This window comes from Empidonax traillii, unplaced genomic scaffold, assembly GCF_003031625.1.
Source record: "Empidonax traillii isolate 1590-97213 ecotype Southwest subspecies unplaced genomic scaffold, ASM303162v1 scaffold676:size484234, whole genome shotgun sequence".
Taxonomy (NCBI): domain Eukaryota; kingdom Metazoa; phylum Chordata; class Aves; order Passeriformes; family Tyrannidae; genus Empidonax; species Empidonax traillii.
In genome coordinates this window covers 364,400-381,116 of record NW_020955869.1, presented here as the reverse complement: position 1 = coordinate 381,116, position 16,717 = coordinate 364,400, and the positions used below count along the sequence as shown (strand labels likewise).

The 16,717-nt window shown below is 34.9% G+C and overlaps 1 protein-coding gene across 2 annotated transcripts in view; it reads left to right on the top strand.

Moving 5' to 3' along the window:
- The window catches only part of MYOM2 (myomesin 2), a 90,801-nt gene that overhangs the window by 47,491 nt on the left and 26,593 nt on the right, over positions 1-16,717 (top strand). For both annotated transcript variants that reach the window (XR_003573002.1, XM_027899568.1), the window contains exons 21-29: positions 2,811-2,989; positions 3,158-3,272; positions 3,872-4,028; positions 4,130-4,236; positions 6,070-6,114; positions 6,572-6,708; positions 11,648-11,792; positions 11,899-11,958; positions 13,425-13,492. Coding sequence is in view for 1 of the 2 variants with exons in the window: in XM_027899568.1 (XP_027755369.1) it covers positions 2,811-2,989; positions 3,158-3,272; positions 3,872-4,028; positions 4,130-4,236; positions 6,070-6,114; positions 6,572-6,708; positions 11,648-11,792; positions 11,899-11,958; positions 13,425-13,492 (1,013 nt within the window). In the remaining variant the exon portion in view is untranslated. The remainder of the gene's footprint in view (positions 1-2,810; positions 2,990-3,157; positions 3,273-3,871; positions 4,029-4,129; positions 4,237-6,069; positions 6,115-6,571; positions 6,709-11,647; positions 11,793-11,898; positions 11,959-13,424; positions 13,493-16,717) is intronic.

Here is a 16,717-nt window from a genome sequence, read left to right as displayed (position 1 = left end):
ATAAAAAATTCAGTAAGATCATGGAATTGTTTATGAGGACAAACTCTCAAATGTTGTCTAATCCAGATGCTTGCCCACTTGCAGGTCAGCTATACCTGTCTCTTTGACAGAGGCTTGTCTAATCCATCCTTAAAGATTTCTCATGGAAAGGTCCAGGTTCTTTGGACAAGATCCATTCCTAATATTACAATGCTTACAGTTTAAAAATTTCTCTAATATTCCTGAATCTTTCTTTCTGCAGCCTTCTCCACAGAGTATGTATTCCCTATTGCTGAACAAAGAAATTTTTTGCTCTTCTTGTAGCTGTTTCTAGTTGGTTCATTTATTTCTTGAATGGCAGAACAAAAACTGGAGACACTATTTCAAATGAAGATTTTTTAATGCTGAGCATAGAAATTCCACCTCTTACAATTCATTTGCCTGCTTACATATCCCTTTCCTTTTGCCCTTTAAAATAAAATTTACATTGGTTTGCTAAATTGCAAGTTTAGTTCTCTTTAATGCCCAGATTCTTTTCTGCAAAGCTGTTTGTCAGAGAGCTATTCTGTGCATTTTATAGCTAAATTCTTCTGAGTTCATAAATCTTACCGTATGGATTTAATGATATGACAAAACTGTCAACAGCAAAATGTTTAATCTCCTGACCTTAACTCACTTTGTGTTAATTACATTTTCATATCATCTTGTAATATCTAGTATAAATGCATCATCAGTTGAACAATTGTATTTCTTAAAGAAAGGATCTGTGATTTATACTCTCTACAGTGTTTTCAAAACATCAGTGAAATTGCCTAATGTGTAAGCAAGTGAAGATTATCTTTCATTTTAAATGACAGATAAAGAAATTGAATAAAAGGCACTTTCAGGAAATGAAGAGAGTGAAATTTCCGTTTTCATAACGAACAATCTGACCTTTTTAATCTTTGGCTGATTACATTGTTCTCATTATTAAATGAGATAAAACAGACAGTATTGGATTCCTCCTGCTTAAAAAAAACACAAACACCAAAAGCAAACAGCATTGCTCTTACCCCCTCCCCAAAAAAATAAATCTCCAAACCTTTTATAATATTTCATAAGCTTTTTAAAAGATACATTTTTAAACAATGCCTTAGCAGTAATGAAAAGAAATAATTGAGATTTAAGACTGCGAGAAAGAGCCTGACTCTCTTCCCTGACTTACAAAAGATACTGAAGACTAATGTAATGTGACTGCAATATACTCCCTGTGTCAACGAAATATTCTTTCACCTTTTGATATGGAAGGGAGGTTTCTTTTGAAAGGCCAAAACCCTTTGTAGGATTTCCAGCTTAAGTAAGAGAACCCTTGCCCAGAGTTCATAATTATTTCATCCTTCTGCAGAACTCCTTTCTTAGGTATCTCTGTGAGTTTTTGTGAGTTAGCAATGATAGCTAATGGATTATTTTATATTACTTTAAAATGAAATGCCTGGGGTCTCAGAATACTCAGAATGCTTCATTACAATTTTCCTTCTACTGTCTGTGCATTTGACAGCAGAAATTTTAATTATCTGTGTATATACAGACAGTTAGATTGGGATTTTAAAAGATCGTTGAGGGAAGGATTTAGGTTCCTTGAAAATTGCAGTCTTTCCATGAGAAATATGGTATTTATCCTTATAAGGACTGCAACAGATATTAAACGTGTTTCTTTTCTGAAATGTGCTTATCCACTTTGAAGAAATACTTTTCTAATATTTTCTTTTTGTGCTGTATATTTGCTGAATATCATCCTTTAAAAAAGTTATATTCATTCATCACTGGTTAACATCATGTAGGCTGGAATGGCAATTAGATTTATTTGTAAGGTTTTTCCACTCTTTTCTATTTTTTTTTATAATTTATTTTTAATGGTGAGATGTACTGTAGGGAAAAGTCATATCTTGAAAACAGAGAAAATCTCTAATTCTCAAGCATCTTCAGCTTTCCTTACTCTATTTCTAAATAGAAGAAACAAGTTATATAATTTAGCCAAATATGAGTATTCTGTCATGGTGTTTTGAATGTGGTAGGAAACTGTCATGATTATGCCTTTACTCTTGATATTTTTTACTAGTATAAATAAATTTCAAGAGTATAATAAAAAACAATTACTGTAAGTTAAACTGAATGGCACTAGAACAGTTACATGAAGGAGAGGGAAAGTATAGTAGGAAGAACATAACCTGGTAGCTGCAAGTGTATAAACTCTCATTTGTAGAGCATCACAATGTTTTGGTGTAAATTTTTCTCCTAACTGATATAATCTTGAGAAGTTCCTCCCGGCTATAGCTATCCACCTCATAATAAAAAAAAAAATCTTCTGTCAGAGAATGAGAAGCCTGATCTAAAGTCCCCTTGTGCCAGTGGGTTTTGGATTACTCTGAAAGATCACAGCTCATGTATACCAACAAAAAAATAAAAATACAAATGTTAAATTATGAACCTGAATCAGACTCAGTGAAGCATCTTTGATGTAGGGATGGTGAATTAAATAATAGACAAGAAGCCTCTCTTACTTGTTGGAAAATCTTAATCTGCATGGATCTTCCACATGATTAGCTTTTCCTTAGCATTACTGAGATCTAGCTAAGCATACTAATGTCACTCATTGTGTAAAGCAGATATTGCTGTATGCAGACATGAGGGGAAAATGACCTAAATGCCATGTGTATCAGGTTTATTGGAGAGAATGAGACTTTGGAAAGCAAGCAAATACAAAATTATAGAGGTAGACTTTGGCCTCCGCTGGGACAATTTCCCAAACTTCATTCTATTGAAGCGAACTTCCAATATTTTAAATATCTTAGGTCCTGCCTATGATCTGACGATATGTGAAATTAGAAATACATCACTGGTTCTTCTGTGGAAAGCTCCTGTGTATGAAGGCAAAAGCCCTATTACTGGGTATTTAGTGGACTATAAGGAAGTAGATACAGAAGACTGGATCACTGCTAATGAAAAACCTACTTCAAAGCGCTATCTTAAGGTAACAGTTTCAGTACTTACTATTAATTCAAAGCTGAGTTCCAAAGACTTTTGATTGAGTACAGAATATATATATATTTGAACTTTGGCTTCTGCTAACATCTTCATATAAATAAACAAAATAGTTTCGATTGTTTCTAAATTGGCTTTGCCCTTTATCTTGTTCAAGGTCACTGATTTACATGAGGGTCATACCTATGTTTTCAAAGTTCGTGCAGTGAATGATGCTGGGGTAGGCAAGTCATCTGAGATATCTGAACCAGTACTTGTTGAGGCACGGCCAGGTAAAATGAACGGTTTAATCTCCTCTGCTTCTAAAATGCTAAAATGCTTAGAATTGAATTTAATCAATCTAATCCGATATTGTATCACAGATAAGTATTTCAGGAGTTAAGAAGTTCTTAGCCTTAAAACTTAAAAAAAAAAAAAATCATGCAGATACAGAAATAGTGATGAGAATTTTTACTTTACTTACTATAGAGACTATTTGATAATCAGTTATTTTAGTTTTTATTGTAACAAAGGTGCTACATTCTGTGACTGAAAAAGGGTATGAACAAAATATTTATTAAAGCTTCAAGAGTAATAATAGAATTAGTTTATTTAAACTTTTCATATCTTCTCATATTCAGTTACATCTTACTGATATGTTTATCAGAAGGCATGTATTAGTTCTGACATTCTTAATTTTGTGTGTAGAGTGAGAAACTTGCTACTATAAGATGCTGAGTCAGAATGCGATATAAACCTCTTTAAAACCTGTTAATAAAATCAGTATTTGTTAGAGAAGATGGACAAAATTTGCATGGGCTTTAATAATTTATGAATTGCATCTTGAAAGAAAAATACAACCTTGAGCTTTGAGTTGATTCTTATTTTGCAGGAACGAAAGAAATCTATTCAGGTGTGGATGATGAGGGTAATATTTACCTGGCTTTTGACTGTAAAGAAGCTACAGATGCATCTCATTTTGCATGGGGTAAATCTTATGAAGAGATTGATGATTTTGATAAGTTTAAGATTGAAACAGAAGGAAATCAGTAAGTTATACCACTCTATCAAAATATTAGAAATTTTTCACATTAAAAAGCTCAATAACACGTGAAACCTATCTGATTATGTTCTTTTTTGGTGATTTTAGTTCTAAGCTGTACTTTAAAAATCCTGATAAATCAGATATGGGAACCTACTCTATATCAGTGAGTGACACAGATGGGATTTCATCTAGCTTTGTTATGGATGAGAAAGGTAAGGTCCTTAAAATCTGAAGTCTTTCTTCATTCTGTCAACTCAAGTGCACTTCAAAATACTCAAGAAAAAAAAAAAAGACAAAAAGGGAAACCCACAGCTCTCACGTTCTTTCTCACACATTAAAAAAACCCAAAAAAGACTGCAAAACAGACTTCATGACAGTACCTATTTTTCCGATTATCATAATGATGAAAACTAGGATAACTTCAGGTAATAATTTTTTTTTAAAGATTAAGAATATGCCAAATCAGAATTGTTTTCTTTATACTGGGATTGTAATGATGTTTGCAAATGTCTGTTACACTTTCAGTTGGGCTTGAGGCTCTAGATACAGTTTCATATAACTGAGATGCAGGAAAATAGTGAGAAAAAGGATGATGCTTTAACAAGGTCTGAATACATTGGGTCAAATTATCATTTGTCTTACATTTATATTAGTTTTACTTTATTTAATTTTAGCTATTTTGTTTCATTGGAGTTGCAATTAATTTGCTTCAGTCTGACTTTGTTTTGTCTCTGAGAGGTGCTAACATAAAAAGCAAAGAGGAGAGTTTGCTATTTTACACAGCATAAAAATTTCCCAGCCCTCAGGCTGTAATTCCATCCCTCTGCTTACCGTCTTTCTAAGTCATTTAAGGAGAGGAGATGAGACTAAGTGTGAGTCTTATAGTAGGCAGAACTTTTATTACAGTGAGAAACTTGTCAAACCACCCTTTCCAAGTAAGTGTTGAGAATAAATCCATGTGCAGGCAAAAAAACAAAACCAGAAGGTTCTCCAGGACCTGAATGTTTTATGAGGACTCTTCGTCATTACCAATATCTGCTTCTTCTAAGGAAGATAAACCTGCAATATTTTTAATTTTCCAATGCATTTTATCATGAGAACTGCCCTGTAGCTTAGTTTTGAAGCATCACTGAAATCTCTCTGTAGGTCTTGTCGCTGTTAGTTCTACCTTTCAAGGATTTTTGGTTAAGAGCACTGAAGGTGTTTCCCATCCCCCACTCAACCCACATCTTCCTTGGTCACATCTGTCCCTCAAAATTACAATTTTGCTTATACAGGCTCCCTGCACAAGTTTCAGATTTTGCATATTAGTACTGAAACCTATTATTTTACTGCTCTTTTGCTCCCTAAAATGCTATAAATTCTCCTGTAATTTTGCTAGATCCTTGACCATGTCATAAGTCCGTGTTAACTTTCTCTGGTCTTTACATTATCTGTAAATTTGGAATTGGCAGTAATATTCATTTTCCAGATCTTTATTGGTAACTAATATGATGAATAGGATTAGTATGAAAATCTGACAAAGTGATTTTTTGGATTCTCACACAGCCTTCCTGTGGATCTAGTACATCAAACAAAACTTTCTGTATTCAGACTATCCTGCGCTCAATTTTGTCTCCTGCCACAGTAAAACAAACTTTTGAGGAACATTATGTGAAAGGAAATCAGCAGATAAAGGAACCTCATACACTACTTAGAAACTACTGTTTTCCATCTTTTATATTACTGTTTTTTAAGTTTAAAATAGGTTTTGACCCTTGTTAAATTTTCTTGCATAAGAAAGTGTGCCTTAAAATGCATGGAATAGGAACACTTGCTAAATCCATGTATGAGAATTTTAAGTTTTCTAAATTTTATATTTTAGTCATAATTTTCTGAAGAAAGTGAGGTATTTCACATATAAGACTTAAGGAGAACACTTTGCTTATGCTGATATATGCCTTCCTTGACTGCATTTCCTACATTTGACACACTTTGACTGCATTTTTCAGAATAAATTAAAACATGAATATTTTTCTCTTTTTTTTTTTTTTTTTTTTTTCCAGAGCTTGAACGTTTGATGGCATTAAGCTATGAAATAAAGAATCCAAGTAAGTTGAAGATCTGAATCTATTTGGCATTCTAGAAGAAATATAATATATTACTGACTGGAGTTCCAAAAAGATTCTTCCTGAGACAATGCCAACTGCATTTTTCATGATAGCTTCATTTTTCATGGAACAACTTGCTTCCTTATCTTCAGTTTGTTTAAAAGAATATTAGTTGACATTGAATACAATCATCGTTCCTAAATGTCTTTGAAGTTTAACTTTGATGATAGACTACAGGTTGTTCCTAGAGAAATCTTTACACAGTGTGTAAGCTGTAAATTCTTTTCTCCCTTTGAGAAATTAATTCAAAAATCAGCCAAAGACTGTATTAGAGGCCTTTCCCTGCATAAACTTTGATATCCATAAATAAAAGGGAGTTGCTAGTATTTTACTTCAGTATTCACATTTCTCACAAGGTTTCATGCATTATTGACTTTTGATCCTTTTATTTCTGCAGCAATACCTCTGAAGTCAGAATTAGCTTATGAGGTTCTTGAGAAAGGAGAAGTTCGTTTCTGGATTCAGGCTGAAAGCTTATCTCCAGATTCTACCTTCAGATTTGTTATTAATGATAAAGAAGTTGAAAACAGTGATGTAAGTACATATTATTATGTAAAAGTGATTTTGTTTAATAAACCTTTATACAATAATGTTATCATAGAATCACAGAGTCATTTAAGTTGGAAAAGACCTTTAAGATCATGGATTCCAACAGTGAACCTAACACTCTCAAGTCCGCCACTAAACCATGCCCTTAAGTGCCACCTCTACATGTCTGTGAAATGCCTCTGGGGACGGTGACTCAACCTCTATCCTGGACAGACTGTTCCAATGCTTGACGACCTTTGCCATGAAAAAATTTTCCTAATGTCCAATCTAAACTCCCCTAGTACAACTTGAAGCCATTTCCTCTTGTCCTATTTCTTGGTATTTGGGAGGAGAGAATGACCCCCACCTCACTACGATCTTCTTTCAGGTAGCTGTAGAGAGTGATAAAGTCTTCCCTGAGTCTCCTTTTCTCTATACTAAACAAATCCAGCTTCCTCAGACACTCCTCATAAGACTTGTGCTGCAGACCCTTCACCAGCTCTTTTGACTTTCTCTAGACATACTCCAGCACTCAATGTCTTTCTTGTAGTGAGGGGCCCAAAACTGAACCCAGGATTAGAGTGGGGCCTCACCAGTGTTGAGTACAGTGGGATGACAATGCCCTGGTCCTCCTGGCCACACAATTTCTGATACAGGACAGGATGCCTTAGGCCTTTCTGACCACCTGGGCACACTGCTGGCTCACGTTCAGCAGCTGTTGACCAGCACACTCTGCTCCTTTTCCACTGGGCAGCTTTCCAGGCACTCTTCTCCCAGCATGTAGCACTGCATGGGGTTATTGTGACCCAGGTGTAGGACCTGGCATTTGGCCTTGTTGAATCTCATACAATTGGCCTTGACCCACCTATTCAACTTGTCCAGATCCCTCTGCAGAGCCTTCCTATCCTTCAGCAGGTCAACATTCCCATTCAACTTGATCCCCTCATCCAGATCATTGATAAAGACAATAAACAGGACTGGCCCCAGTACTGAGCCCTGAGGAATAGCACTTGTGACCAGCCACCAGCTGGATGTAACTTCATTCCACCAGCTGGATGTAACTTCAACCACCACTCTGGGCCCAGCCATTCATCCAGGAATCAGTGCACTCATCCAAGATATGAGCAGCCAGTTTCTCCAGGAGAATGCTGTGGGAAATAGTGTCAAAGGCTTCGCTTAATTCCAGGCAGACAACATCAACAGCCTTTTCGTCACCCAGTAAGTGGATCACCTTGTCATAGAAGACCAGGTCAGTCGAACATGACCTGCCTTTCCCAAGGCCATGCTGGCTGGGCCTGATCCCCTGATTGTCCTGTGCATACTGCATGATGGCTTACAAGATGATTTGCTTCTAAACCTTCCCTAGCACCGAGGTCAGGCTGAGAGGCAAGTTGTTCCCCGGATATTATAGTTGCTTAATACTACGTTATTAAGATGTGATAATACCTGAAAAGAATGCCGATATTTAACTTGAATCTTTTTTGCAGTATAGAATTTCTGTTGCAGAGTGAGCCTACTTATACCAGAAAAATAGATCAAGGTTTAACTCTCGGAAATCTGTGTTCATTTTGAGTAACTAGGTGACCAACAGCCAAGGAGAGGAGAATTTAAACACAGAGCAGCATTAAGCACAAATATTTTAGAAAAATAGCTCAAAAAAAAGGCTGCTTCAAGTTTTGGACTCAAAACCAGTGAGACATGCTGTTCCCAGAGACTCTCTGAGGCTCGTGCTACTGGTTTTACATATAATATGGGAGGTGCTTGACAGTGAAACAATGTTCATAAACTTAAAACTTTTATATGGTATCACTTTCTATTTAGTTTTTTTTTTTTTTTTTAATTTAATTTTGGCATGGAAACTGAATGGTCATTGGAGTTGTAGAGAAGAAAGGGCAGGCCACCAGCTTCCTACATTTTTAAAGCTCTAGGAAGACCTTTCGTACAAAGGGGCACAAACAAGCTCTCATATTAGGCAGAGAAGTAAACAAGGTCATGCCTTTGCAGGGTGGGAGCAAGGTTCATCTACAGATCATAAAACACAGCATTGGGAATACATATTCCTGGAAGGAATACATCTCTAGTGCAGCTGTTTGAAAGACTCAGTTTATTCCTGAGAATGCAAATCCTAGTTTGGGTCAGAGACGCTTATCAGCATTTTTATACTGTAGAAAAGCAAAGAGCATTTACTTTAATTACATATTGACAAGTGGAAGAAGAAGTATTTCTGAGTAAAGTTCTTCTCTATTCTTCTTGCTTTAAGAAGTAATAAACTATAGCACTGAAAACCTGAATATTAGTGCCTAGGATGTATTAAAATGACAATACTTTGTCTTGGCAATGTTTGTGAAACAGAATGAGCTATTTTTAGTTTGCATATGTTTTGGAAGTGTTGACATCAGAGAGTCTTGAAGTGAAGCTGCATTATTTCACCTCTTTAATTAGTAACCCACAGGTGACATTTACGTTTGGAGACTGATGATATTTTTGTGGAAAGTCGCATAATAGCCTAATATTTATGGTGCCCATAAAATCATTGAACTTCATCTTGCTGCATAATGGCAGTAGTTAGAAGCCTAATTGCACTCTAAAACCTGTCTGGAGACTGGGCTACAGTCACTGAACATGTTCAATAGACCATTATGCTGGTGAATTGTGGCCTGATTCTTGACATTGGCTGAAGTAATGAATTTTTCCTGCTAGGTCCTAAAAGGGAACGTTTTTGGTAAGATTTCAAAATAAGCTGAAACCAGAATGAACTGAGCCCCATTTACTAGCTGTCATTTAAATATTTTAATATTTTGTTTCCTTTACCCCAAAATAAGAAATTAAAAAAAAAAAAAGAAAAAGAAAAAGAAAAAGAAGCTTTATAAAGGATCAGAATAAAAGACACATCTTGGTGATCCCTCCCCTGCCTTTTCTGCTTCTGGCAAATTTAAATTTAACATTTGCCCTGAGATCTCATGAAGTAAATGCCAGTGCAGTCCTTGACCTCTGTGGGCAAGAGACTGTAAGCAGGAATTTTAATTGGCACTTTTTGTTAGTTTGGGTAAGTTTATAAATGCTCTTTTTAACCTACCTGGCCTATCTCATTAACTCTTACAGATGAACTCTTACATAAGTAGATTTTCTACCTAATTTCCTAATTAATTCTATCTTGTCTTATTCTTTGATATTTTCCTTTGCACTATATATGGGAAATTGTGTTTCCAAATTATATAAGCATTTCTCCCTGTTATTTTATATAAATATTATACCTCGGTTGTTTCCTTATAAGCCATTTGTTTAATAAATTATTATCCCAATCAATCTGTTAACTACTGTTTTGTTAATTCCATATACTTTACTTTATCCTTCAGTTACCTCACTAAGATTTAGAAGATCTGTATATTTGAGAATACCAGTACTGAATGCTAAACATCTTGATTATGTCTACACTGTTCTTCCAGACTTGCTATCCATACAACAGTCAATCTCTTCTTGAGGCTGGCCAAGAAGTGTCACTCAAAGCTGAAGCAGATATATCTGTAGTGTCATTCCTACTATTTTTGTATCAGGACTTAGAGGTTCTTCCACTTAAGGAAGGTCCTAGAGAGTTTAATAAGTGGCATTTTTATGAGTTTTTTTTTTTTTTTACTTTCTTCTTTCTTCTTCTTCCCTAAACTTTATCTATCTGTGACTTTAGTACCATTTTTTACATTTGGAATCCAATAAGCAAGTCAATAAAAATATTCTATTTATAAGGCATCATGTCTCCTTTTAACTGTATCTATAATAAATTTAACAGTAATGGGGTCTATAATAATTCACTGCATATAACTCCATCTAGATGGTGACGTTTACTCTTCTGGGCCATCATAAATGGAAGTTGGTGTGTAATATTCTTGTCCACACTGGTTACCTAAATGTATTTACCAAGTAACTTCTGTGGGTTATTCTCACTTAGCTTTAGGAATTTGTTAGTTGAGATTCAAAAAACACCACTGGTAGTGGGAGACACAAACCTCATGGCTGGAACTCACTGAATAAAAGAGAATATCACTTAGTAAAAATAGCCTGTATTTAAAACAATACCTGTAAGTTTATAACATGTATTTTGCATGGATTCTCCAATATTTGCTTGCAGTTTTGTGTTTCTTGATGATACCTGCCAATAGTTTGTCTTTCTGGAATATTTAAAAGAAAGCAAACACATAAAGGACACAAAAAGTATAAAGTGTATTTAACTTTGAATTCAAGTCAATATTTGGTATTTTGAGTATTCTGTGCACACTTTAGTGGGTAACTATATGTTCTGACAGAATTCTACCACTCTTTTGCTGGACTTGGTTGACCCTTTTTAGTTCCCAAAAGCTTTGTTGGTTTTGCTCAAGTTACTTTCCTCATGGTCTTTCACTTTGTCCTTCTTTGAAAATCACACCTAACATTAAATGAGAAAATCATTATACTTTTCCTAAAAAACATTTTTGTTTTTAGTGACAAAATAAGATCCCCTATTGAGTTGCTATGCATGTCTTGGATATTTAGTAGTAATGAGTTTTTGGATTTAATGTGATGGATTTATTTGAAGATCCATATTTGTGTCTACAAGCATAGTATTTCCAGTTATTTCTGGACTCTGTTAGGAATAGCGCTTCAGCCTAGCAAATCCCCTTGTTGAACTGGAAGCTGTAATGCAGCTAAAGGCTGGCTGTATAGGCTCTTCTTCAAACATGCATAGTGCCATAAACTATTGTTTTCAAATCCAAACCAGCTGCAGCTGCACAGAGATTTGTGTTACCACTGGGATCTTGTTGTACAACAGTAAATACAAGCACATCCATTTCCACAGATTACGATTAAAAGGACACAGAAAAGCTTGAGTGTGGAGTTAGGAATATAAAACACAATTAATTTGATGGGAATCTTAAGTAATTTACACTGTGCTAAAGTTATTTGTTTATTTCAGAGGCATAAAATAAACTGTGACCGTTCAAATGGCATTATAGAAATGGTGATGGAAAAATTTACAATTGACAATGAAGGTACCTACACAGTACAGATTCAAGATGGAAAGGCCAAGAACCAGTCCTCATTAGTTCTCATTGGAGATGGTATGTTCACTGAAACATGGAAACTTTGATGAAGAGGTGAACTTCAAGTATTCTCTGAGTAATTTTGTGACTAACTTATATTTCATTCACCTCTTCTAAAATTTAGCATTCAAGGCAGTATTGGCTGAGTCTGAGCTCCAACGAAAGGAATTTCTCAGAAAGCAAGGTAAGACAGAGTAGATTGGTGACTCTAGGCCCAGTTTGCAGCTAATGATTAATTCCTGGCGAGTACTAAGTGCTTATGGCTTCCATTCTTCATTAGAAGATGAGTATATTGTACAGTTTAAGAAGACGCTTGAACCCTTAGTGGATCTTATTTTCCAATATTGTCAGTGTGTGACAGAACCTTAACTAAGTAGAGAAATAGAGTGTGAGCCCTCACAAGAGATTATCTTTGCTCAATACCGAAGTGTGCTTACTGTAGGCTCTGATGCAACCAATCGTTTAATCACCTTCAGTTTTAAGCAAACAAATTATCTGTTTAATGTAAATGGCAGAAGAGTGGACAGCTAAGAAAAGTAGTACCACAAAAGAAAGATTAAAAACTTGACCATGTGATTTCTGTCCAGATAAAATTCCAGGAACTAAATGTATATTTGTTGCATAGTTGTTATACAACTGTAGAGTTTGTTCTATATTTGTTATCAATATCATTTGCAGCTGAATGAAAGAATTACTATTGGATATCTAATTCAGAATTCTATCACTGTGAAATCCTTAAAAAATTGAGTTTGAGCTCTAGTTTGTAATTTTAACTTGTAAGCACATGACTATTAGGATGAAAGTAACAATAATAATTAAAAACATTTATTCTAAATAACTTAAGTAAGATTTTCTATGGAACCAATGAAATTTTTTTGAGGGCTGTTCAAGACTGATTTAGGAAAGAAATTATACCACTTGCAGCATAAACTCACAAGATCTTTCAGTTTTCAATAATTTAAGTGAAAGTTGGAGACTTTGTTACTTCCCAGGTCTGGATATTGCAATTATGGGCCCTAATCCTGCAGACATTAAAACATTGACATTTACTGAGATGAGTAAACACAATAACTTCAAAAAGGCTATGTATGTCAGCAAATTTTCATCAGAATATATTTCTTTGCAGGATTGGAACCTTAGTGGAGAAAAGAAATATTTCCTGTTTTGCTTGTAATGTTTAATACATTTTAAAACTTTATGGTATTTGAACAAATAATGTCTGGCATAGGATTTTGGCTTTGAGCATTTAATAGGGTGTTTGGATACTTTCGTTTATTCTCCAGTTGCTTTTGCATTAAGTAAATTGTACACTTGTTTGTAGCCACTTTGTTTCTTTCTTCTACCTAGTTGGCAATTTGGAACAAATGTATTTAGTGAAATAACTTGTCTCACTCACCATTCTACGTGTTAAAATACTACTTGACATACAAACAGAGATGAAACTCAGCTTCCTAAGCTGTAGTGTAGATGCCTGGGTCAGTATGATAAAATCTTACTTCAGAATTTTCCTTCAAGTGCATTAAAAGTTCAGGAATTCACTCTTTTTCTAGTGTAAGGATGTTATAATTGTCATAATTTTTCTTCCTTTCACTGAATCTCTCTGATACTCTTCATTCTATGCCATTGCTTTAAAACAATTTTGTTTCTTAGGTCCTCACTTCTCAGAGTTTTTGTATTGGGAGGTTACAGAGGAATGTGAAGTTTTACTTTCTTGTAAGGTAAGAAAATATACTTGAAATTATTTGTTAGAATATGTTGATTAAAAAATTAAGTAGGAAAATGTGAGGAAAAATTTAGATATTTTTAAAATTAGAAGTTTTCTAGGAAATTTTTAAAATTATTTTAATTATTTTTATTATTTTAAATTATTTTAAATTATTTTAATTATTTAGCAATATGAAAGTTTCCAACAGACTATTCTTCATCAATAGTATTCATTAAACAAACAAAAAAACAAAAGGACATTTCTAAATGTATTAGTAGGTGATCCAATTCTTAATAATAATTATGAGCCATAAAAATAATTTAGACAAAATATAAGTCCTTTACCAGTCCTTCTTCCTTCCTCAAAAAATAGCCATGAAAAGCCAGTTCAAAATCTTTCCTTACCATTTTCTGATTTAGAGGTTTCTCTAATAAAGCATCTGTTATTTAATCAACTGTAACCAAATATGCAACAAAGGCTTCTGGAATTAAAATTATAAAGCATGTTTTTTTATTGTATTTGGCTAATGACTTCTGAATCTTAAATAATGATAAGGTGTATTGAATTCGGCATAAATTTTGCTATAAACACCTTTATATGCCTTACTGAACTGATATATTTTCATTTTTGCTGCTCTTCTAGAGTGACTAATTAGAGGTCTGAATAACTAAGTTAATTGAATTCAACAGGCATCAAAATCTTCTTAACTCTCTTTTCCTGTAGTATGGTCTCTTTTATATTAATTTTCTCCTCTTCTTTTGAATAACTTTTGGCTTTTAATTAGACTAACTTGAATCATTTATTATGAGCAATTTACATGAACATTTGTGGGATTTTTTTTTTTCTGCTCACTAATTAGGAGACCTTTAACCTCAAGTTATTCCCATCAGAACTGACCTGAGAGGTGAAGCTGCCATTCTGCATACCCACATCCTAGGGCTCAACACTCATTAGCTAACATGGTACCTTTGCTGGTACTAAGCTGCATAGCTGGAGTACTTTCTACTCTCCACATACATTTGCCTCAGGCATGAACCCTGCTTATCCTTTCATTCACTTGGGGAATTAAATGTTGCTGAACCAGTTATACTAGTGTTAATTCGCTACAAATTAATCTGAAATTATCCTTCATTTCATTGACTGTTGAGCCTTTTTATACCACTGAAACTGGGAAAGGCTGAGCATCTGATTATTTGCTTTTCATCAGTGTGCTTTTTCTTCACAAGGTCAGAACATTTTATGTAAATTAAATCTAGGATGTGGGAAGTTTGCACACTCATCACTTTAACTATGCTATTGACCTTATAATGTTTGTTACTGTTAGTATGTGACTGGCCATTAGGTTCACATGGTACTGTTGTTTATGGCTGTTTAACTGATATTTGTACACAGGAAGAGTTTGAACAACAAAGCATGGATTTGTCCTTCAGACTCCAGATACCTGACATAAAAGTCTGAAGAGTGGCCATGCTGGGCTATTTCTGTGATAATAAAAGTAGTCAAGAAACCATCTCTGCTTCCCCAGGACATGTCACAGCACTTGGCCAAGGTCTCTTCCAGACCCTGTTTAGTGCTCCCCTGCAAAAGCAATTGTCAAGGGTTTTTTTACCTCTTGTAAGAGCCTGGGATAATGTAAGGGAAGTACCTGTAAGAGAGGGCATTTTGCCTTGGCTTTCTTAAAGGCATGACATAGGGCAGATAGGAAACCATGTCAAATGGAAGCTTGTGTAGGGCAGAGGACTGACTGTATGATCCAGGCCCATAACAATAACAACAAATAAAAGTGGATTGTGTTATAAAAAAGTATATCAAATCTTACCCCACATACCACTTATTTTGCATGTGACTGGACCTGATTGACTTTTAATTGACTTACTAGTATTGAATTCCAAATTAGGTAGAATGGATGACCATGCTCTTGGTATTGCAGCCCCTCAATGCCAGTGGGACATGGTTGTCCATTTGAATGACAATTTGATGGTGTTTGCTTTTTTCTTTTTACTTTGTGTTTATTTTTCCTCACATGCCAGCAACTATTGTCAGGTTTCTTCTAGTAATTCTAAATTTCAGAACATTTAGAAGCTACCTGCTCTTGCGTAACTTTGGCTCTTATTTGTACTGTATCTGTGAAAAGCAAGACTTTTGGTGTGTAGCTAAACAGTGAAAAAGTAACTTTTCTCATAAAATATCAACATGAAGTAATGACAGCACTGCAAATTCCATATGTCTAAAACTCAGTCTATTTATTGTCAGATTGGATGCAAACAGACTTTGATGAAAAATTGTTGAAAAGCTTTAAAGGCTTGTTCCTTCAGGCTTTGTTCAAATAAAATTGCTGCTCATGTCATAGGACTATAGGAACAGCCACTTTGTAGTCACTAGTAAATGTAAAATGCTGCTCACTTTTCTCAAGCAAATCATTGCTTTGGGCCAGGTTGCGATCTCAAATACTCTGTCAGAGATCCGTAGCAACCACACTGGTAATTAAGCAGCACTAGATGTGATTAATTTGAGCATGTTTCATAGAGATGTCTAGGAATCAGTATAGGAGACCCACCTATTTATTTAGTCACCTCTAAGACTCTAAGAAAGACTCTAAGAGTCGCTTTCATAGAGCTGTTCATCTATGGAATGACTTCTCTAATGTGAAAGGATTGGAACCTGGCACACATTTTTCCCTCCAAGCAAGCCAGTTGAAAACTACTGCAGATCTGTATTAACTTCTGGGCTGCCCTCTATCCATTTGTTCAGATTTTTACGTTTTTTTTTTTTAAGGAGCCTTTTTAAAGTAACTGCCTGGGGACTGAGAAATGTCTTGCCAGCTCTGTCCTTCTACTAAAACCACGCTGCCTGGGAATTCAGGCTACACATGAAAATACCAATGTACTTTGTGATTTTTAGAAGGGTATGGGGATAGTGACATCAAATAAACCACAGAGTTTTTGAAAGTGGGGGGAAAAAATATATATATGTTGCCAGGGTGTCTAAAAATATCTGCACTTTTAGCTTATTTAAATTTAAAGTTTGAGGTAATTTATCAAGAGAGATTTTAAGCTTATCCAATACACAATTTCTATTTCAAAATTACAACAATCCTTGAGGTATAACTATAGTATATTTATGCGTTGTTTAGATGCATTGTTGCTCGTACAGCAAAATTCTGGCTTTCAAGCATTTGCACTATGTTGTTAAGCCCCTTTGTGTTGGGGGAAACTGCAATCTGTAGGATTCCTCGGGT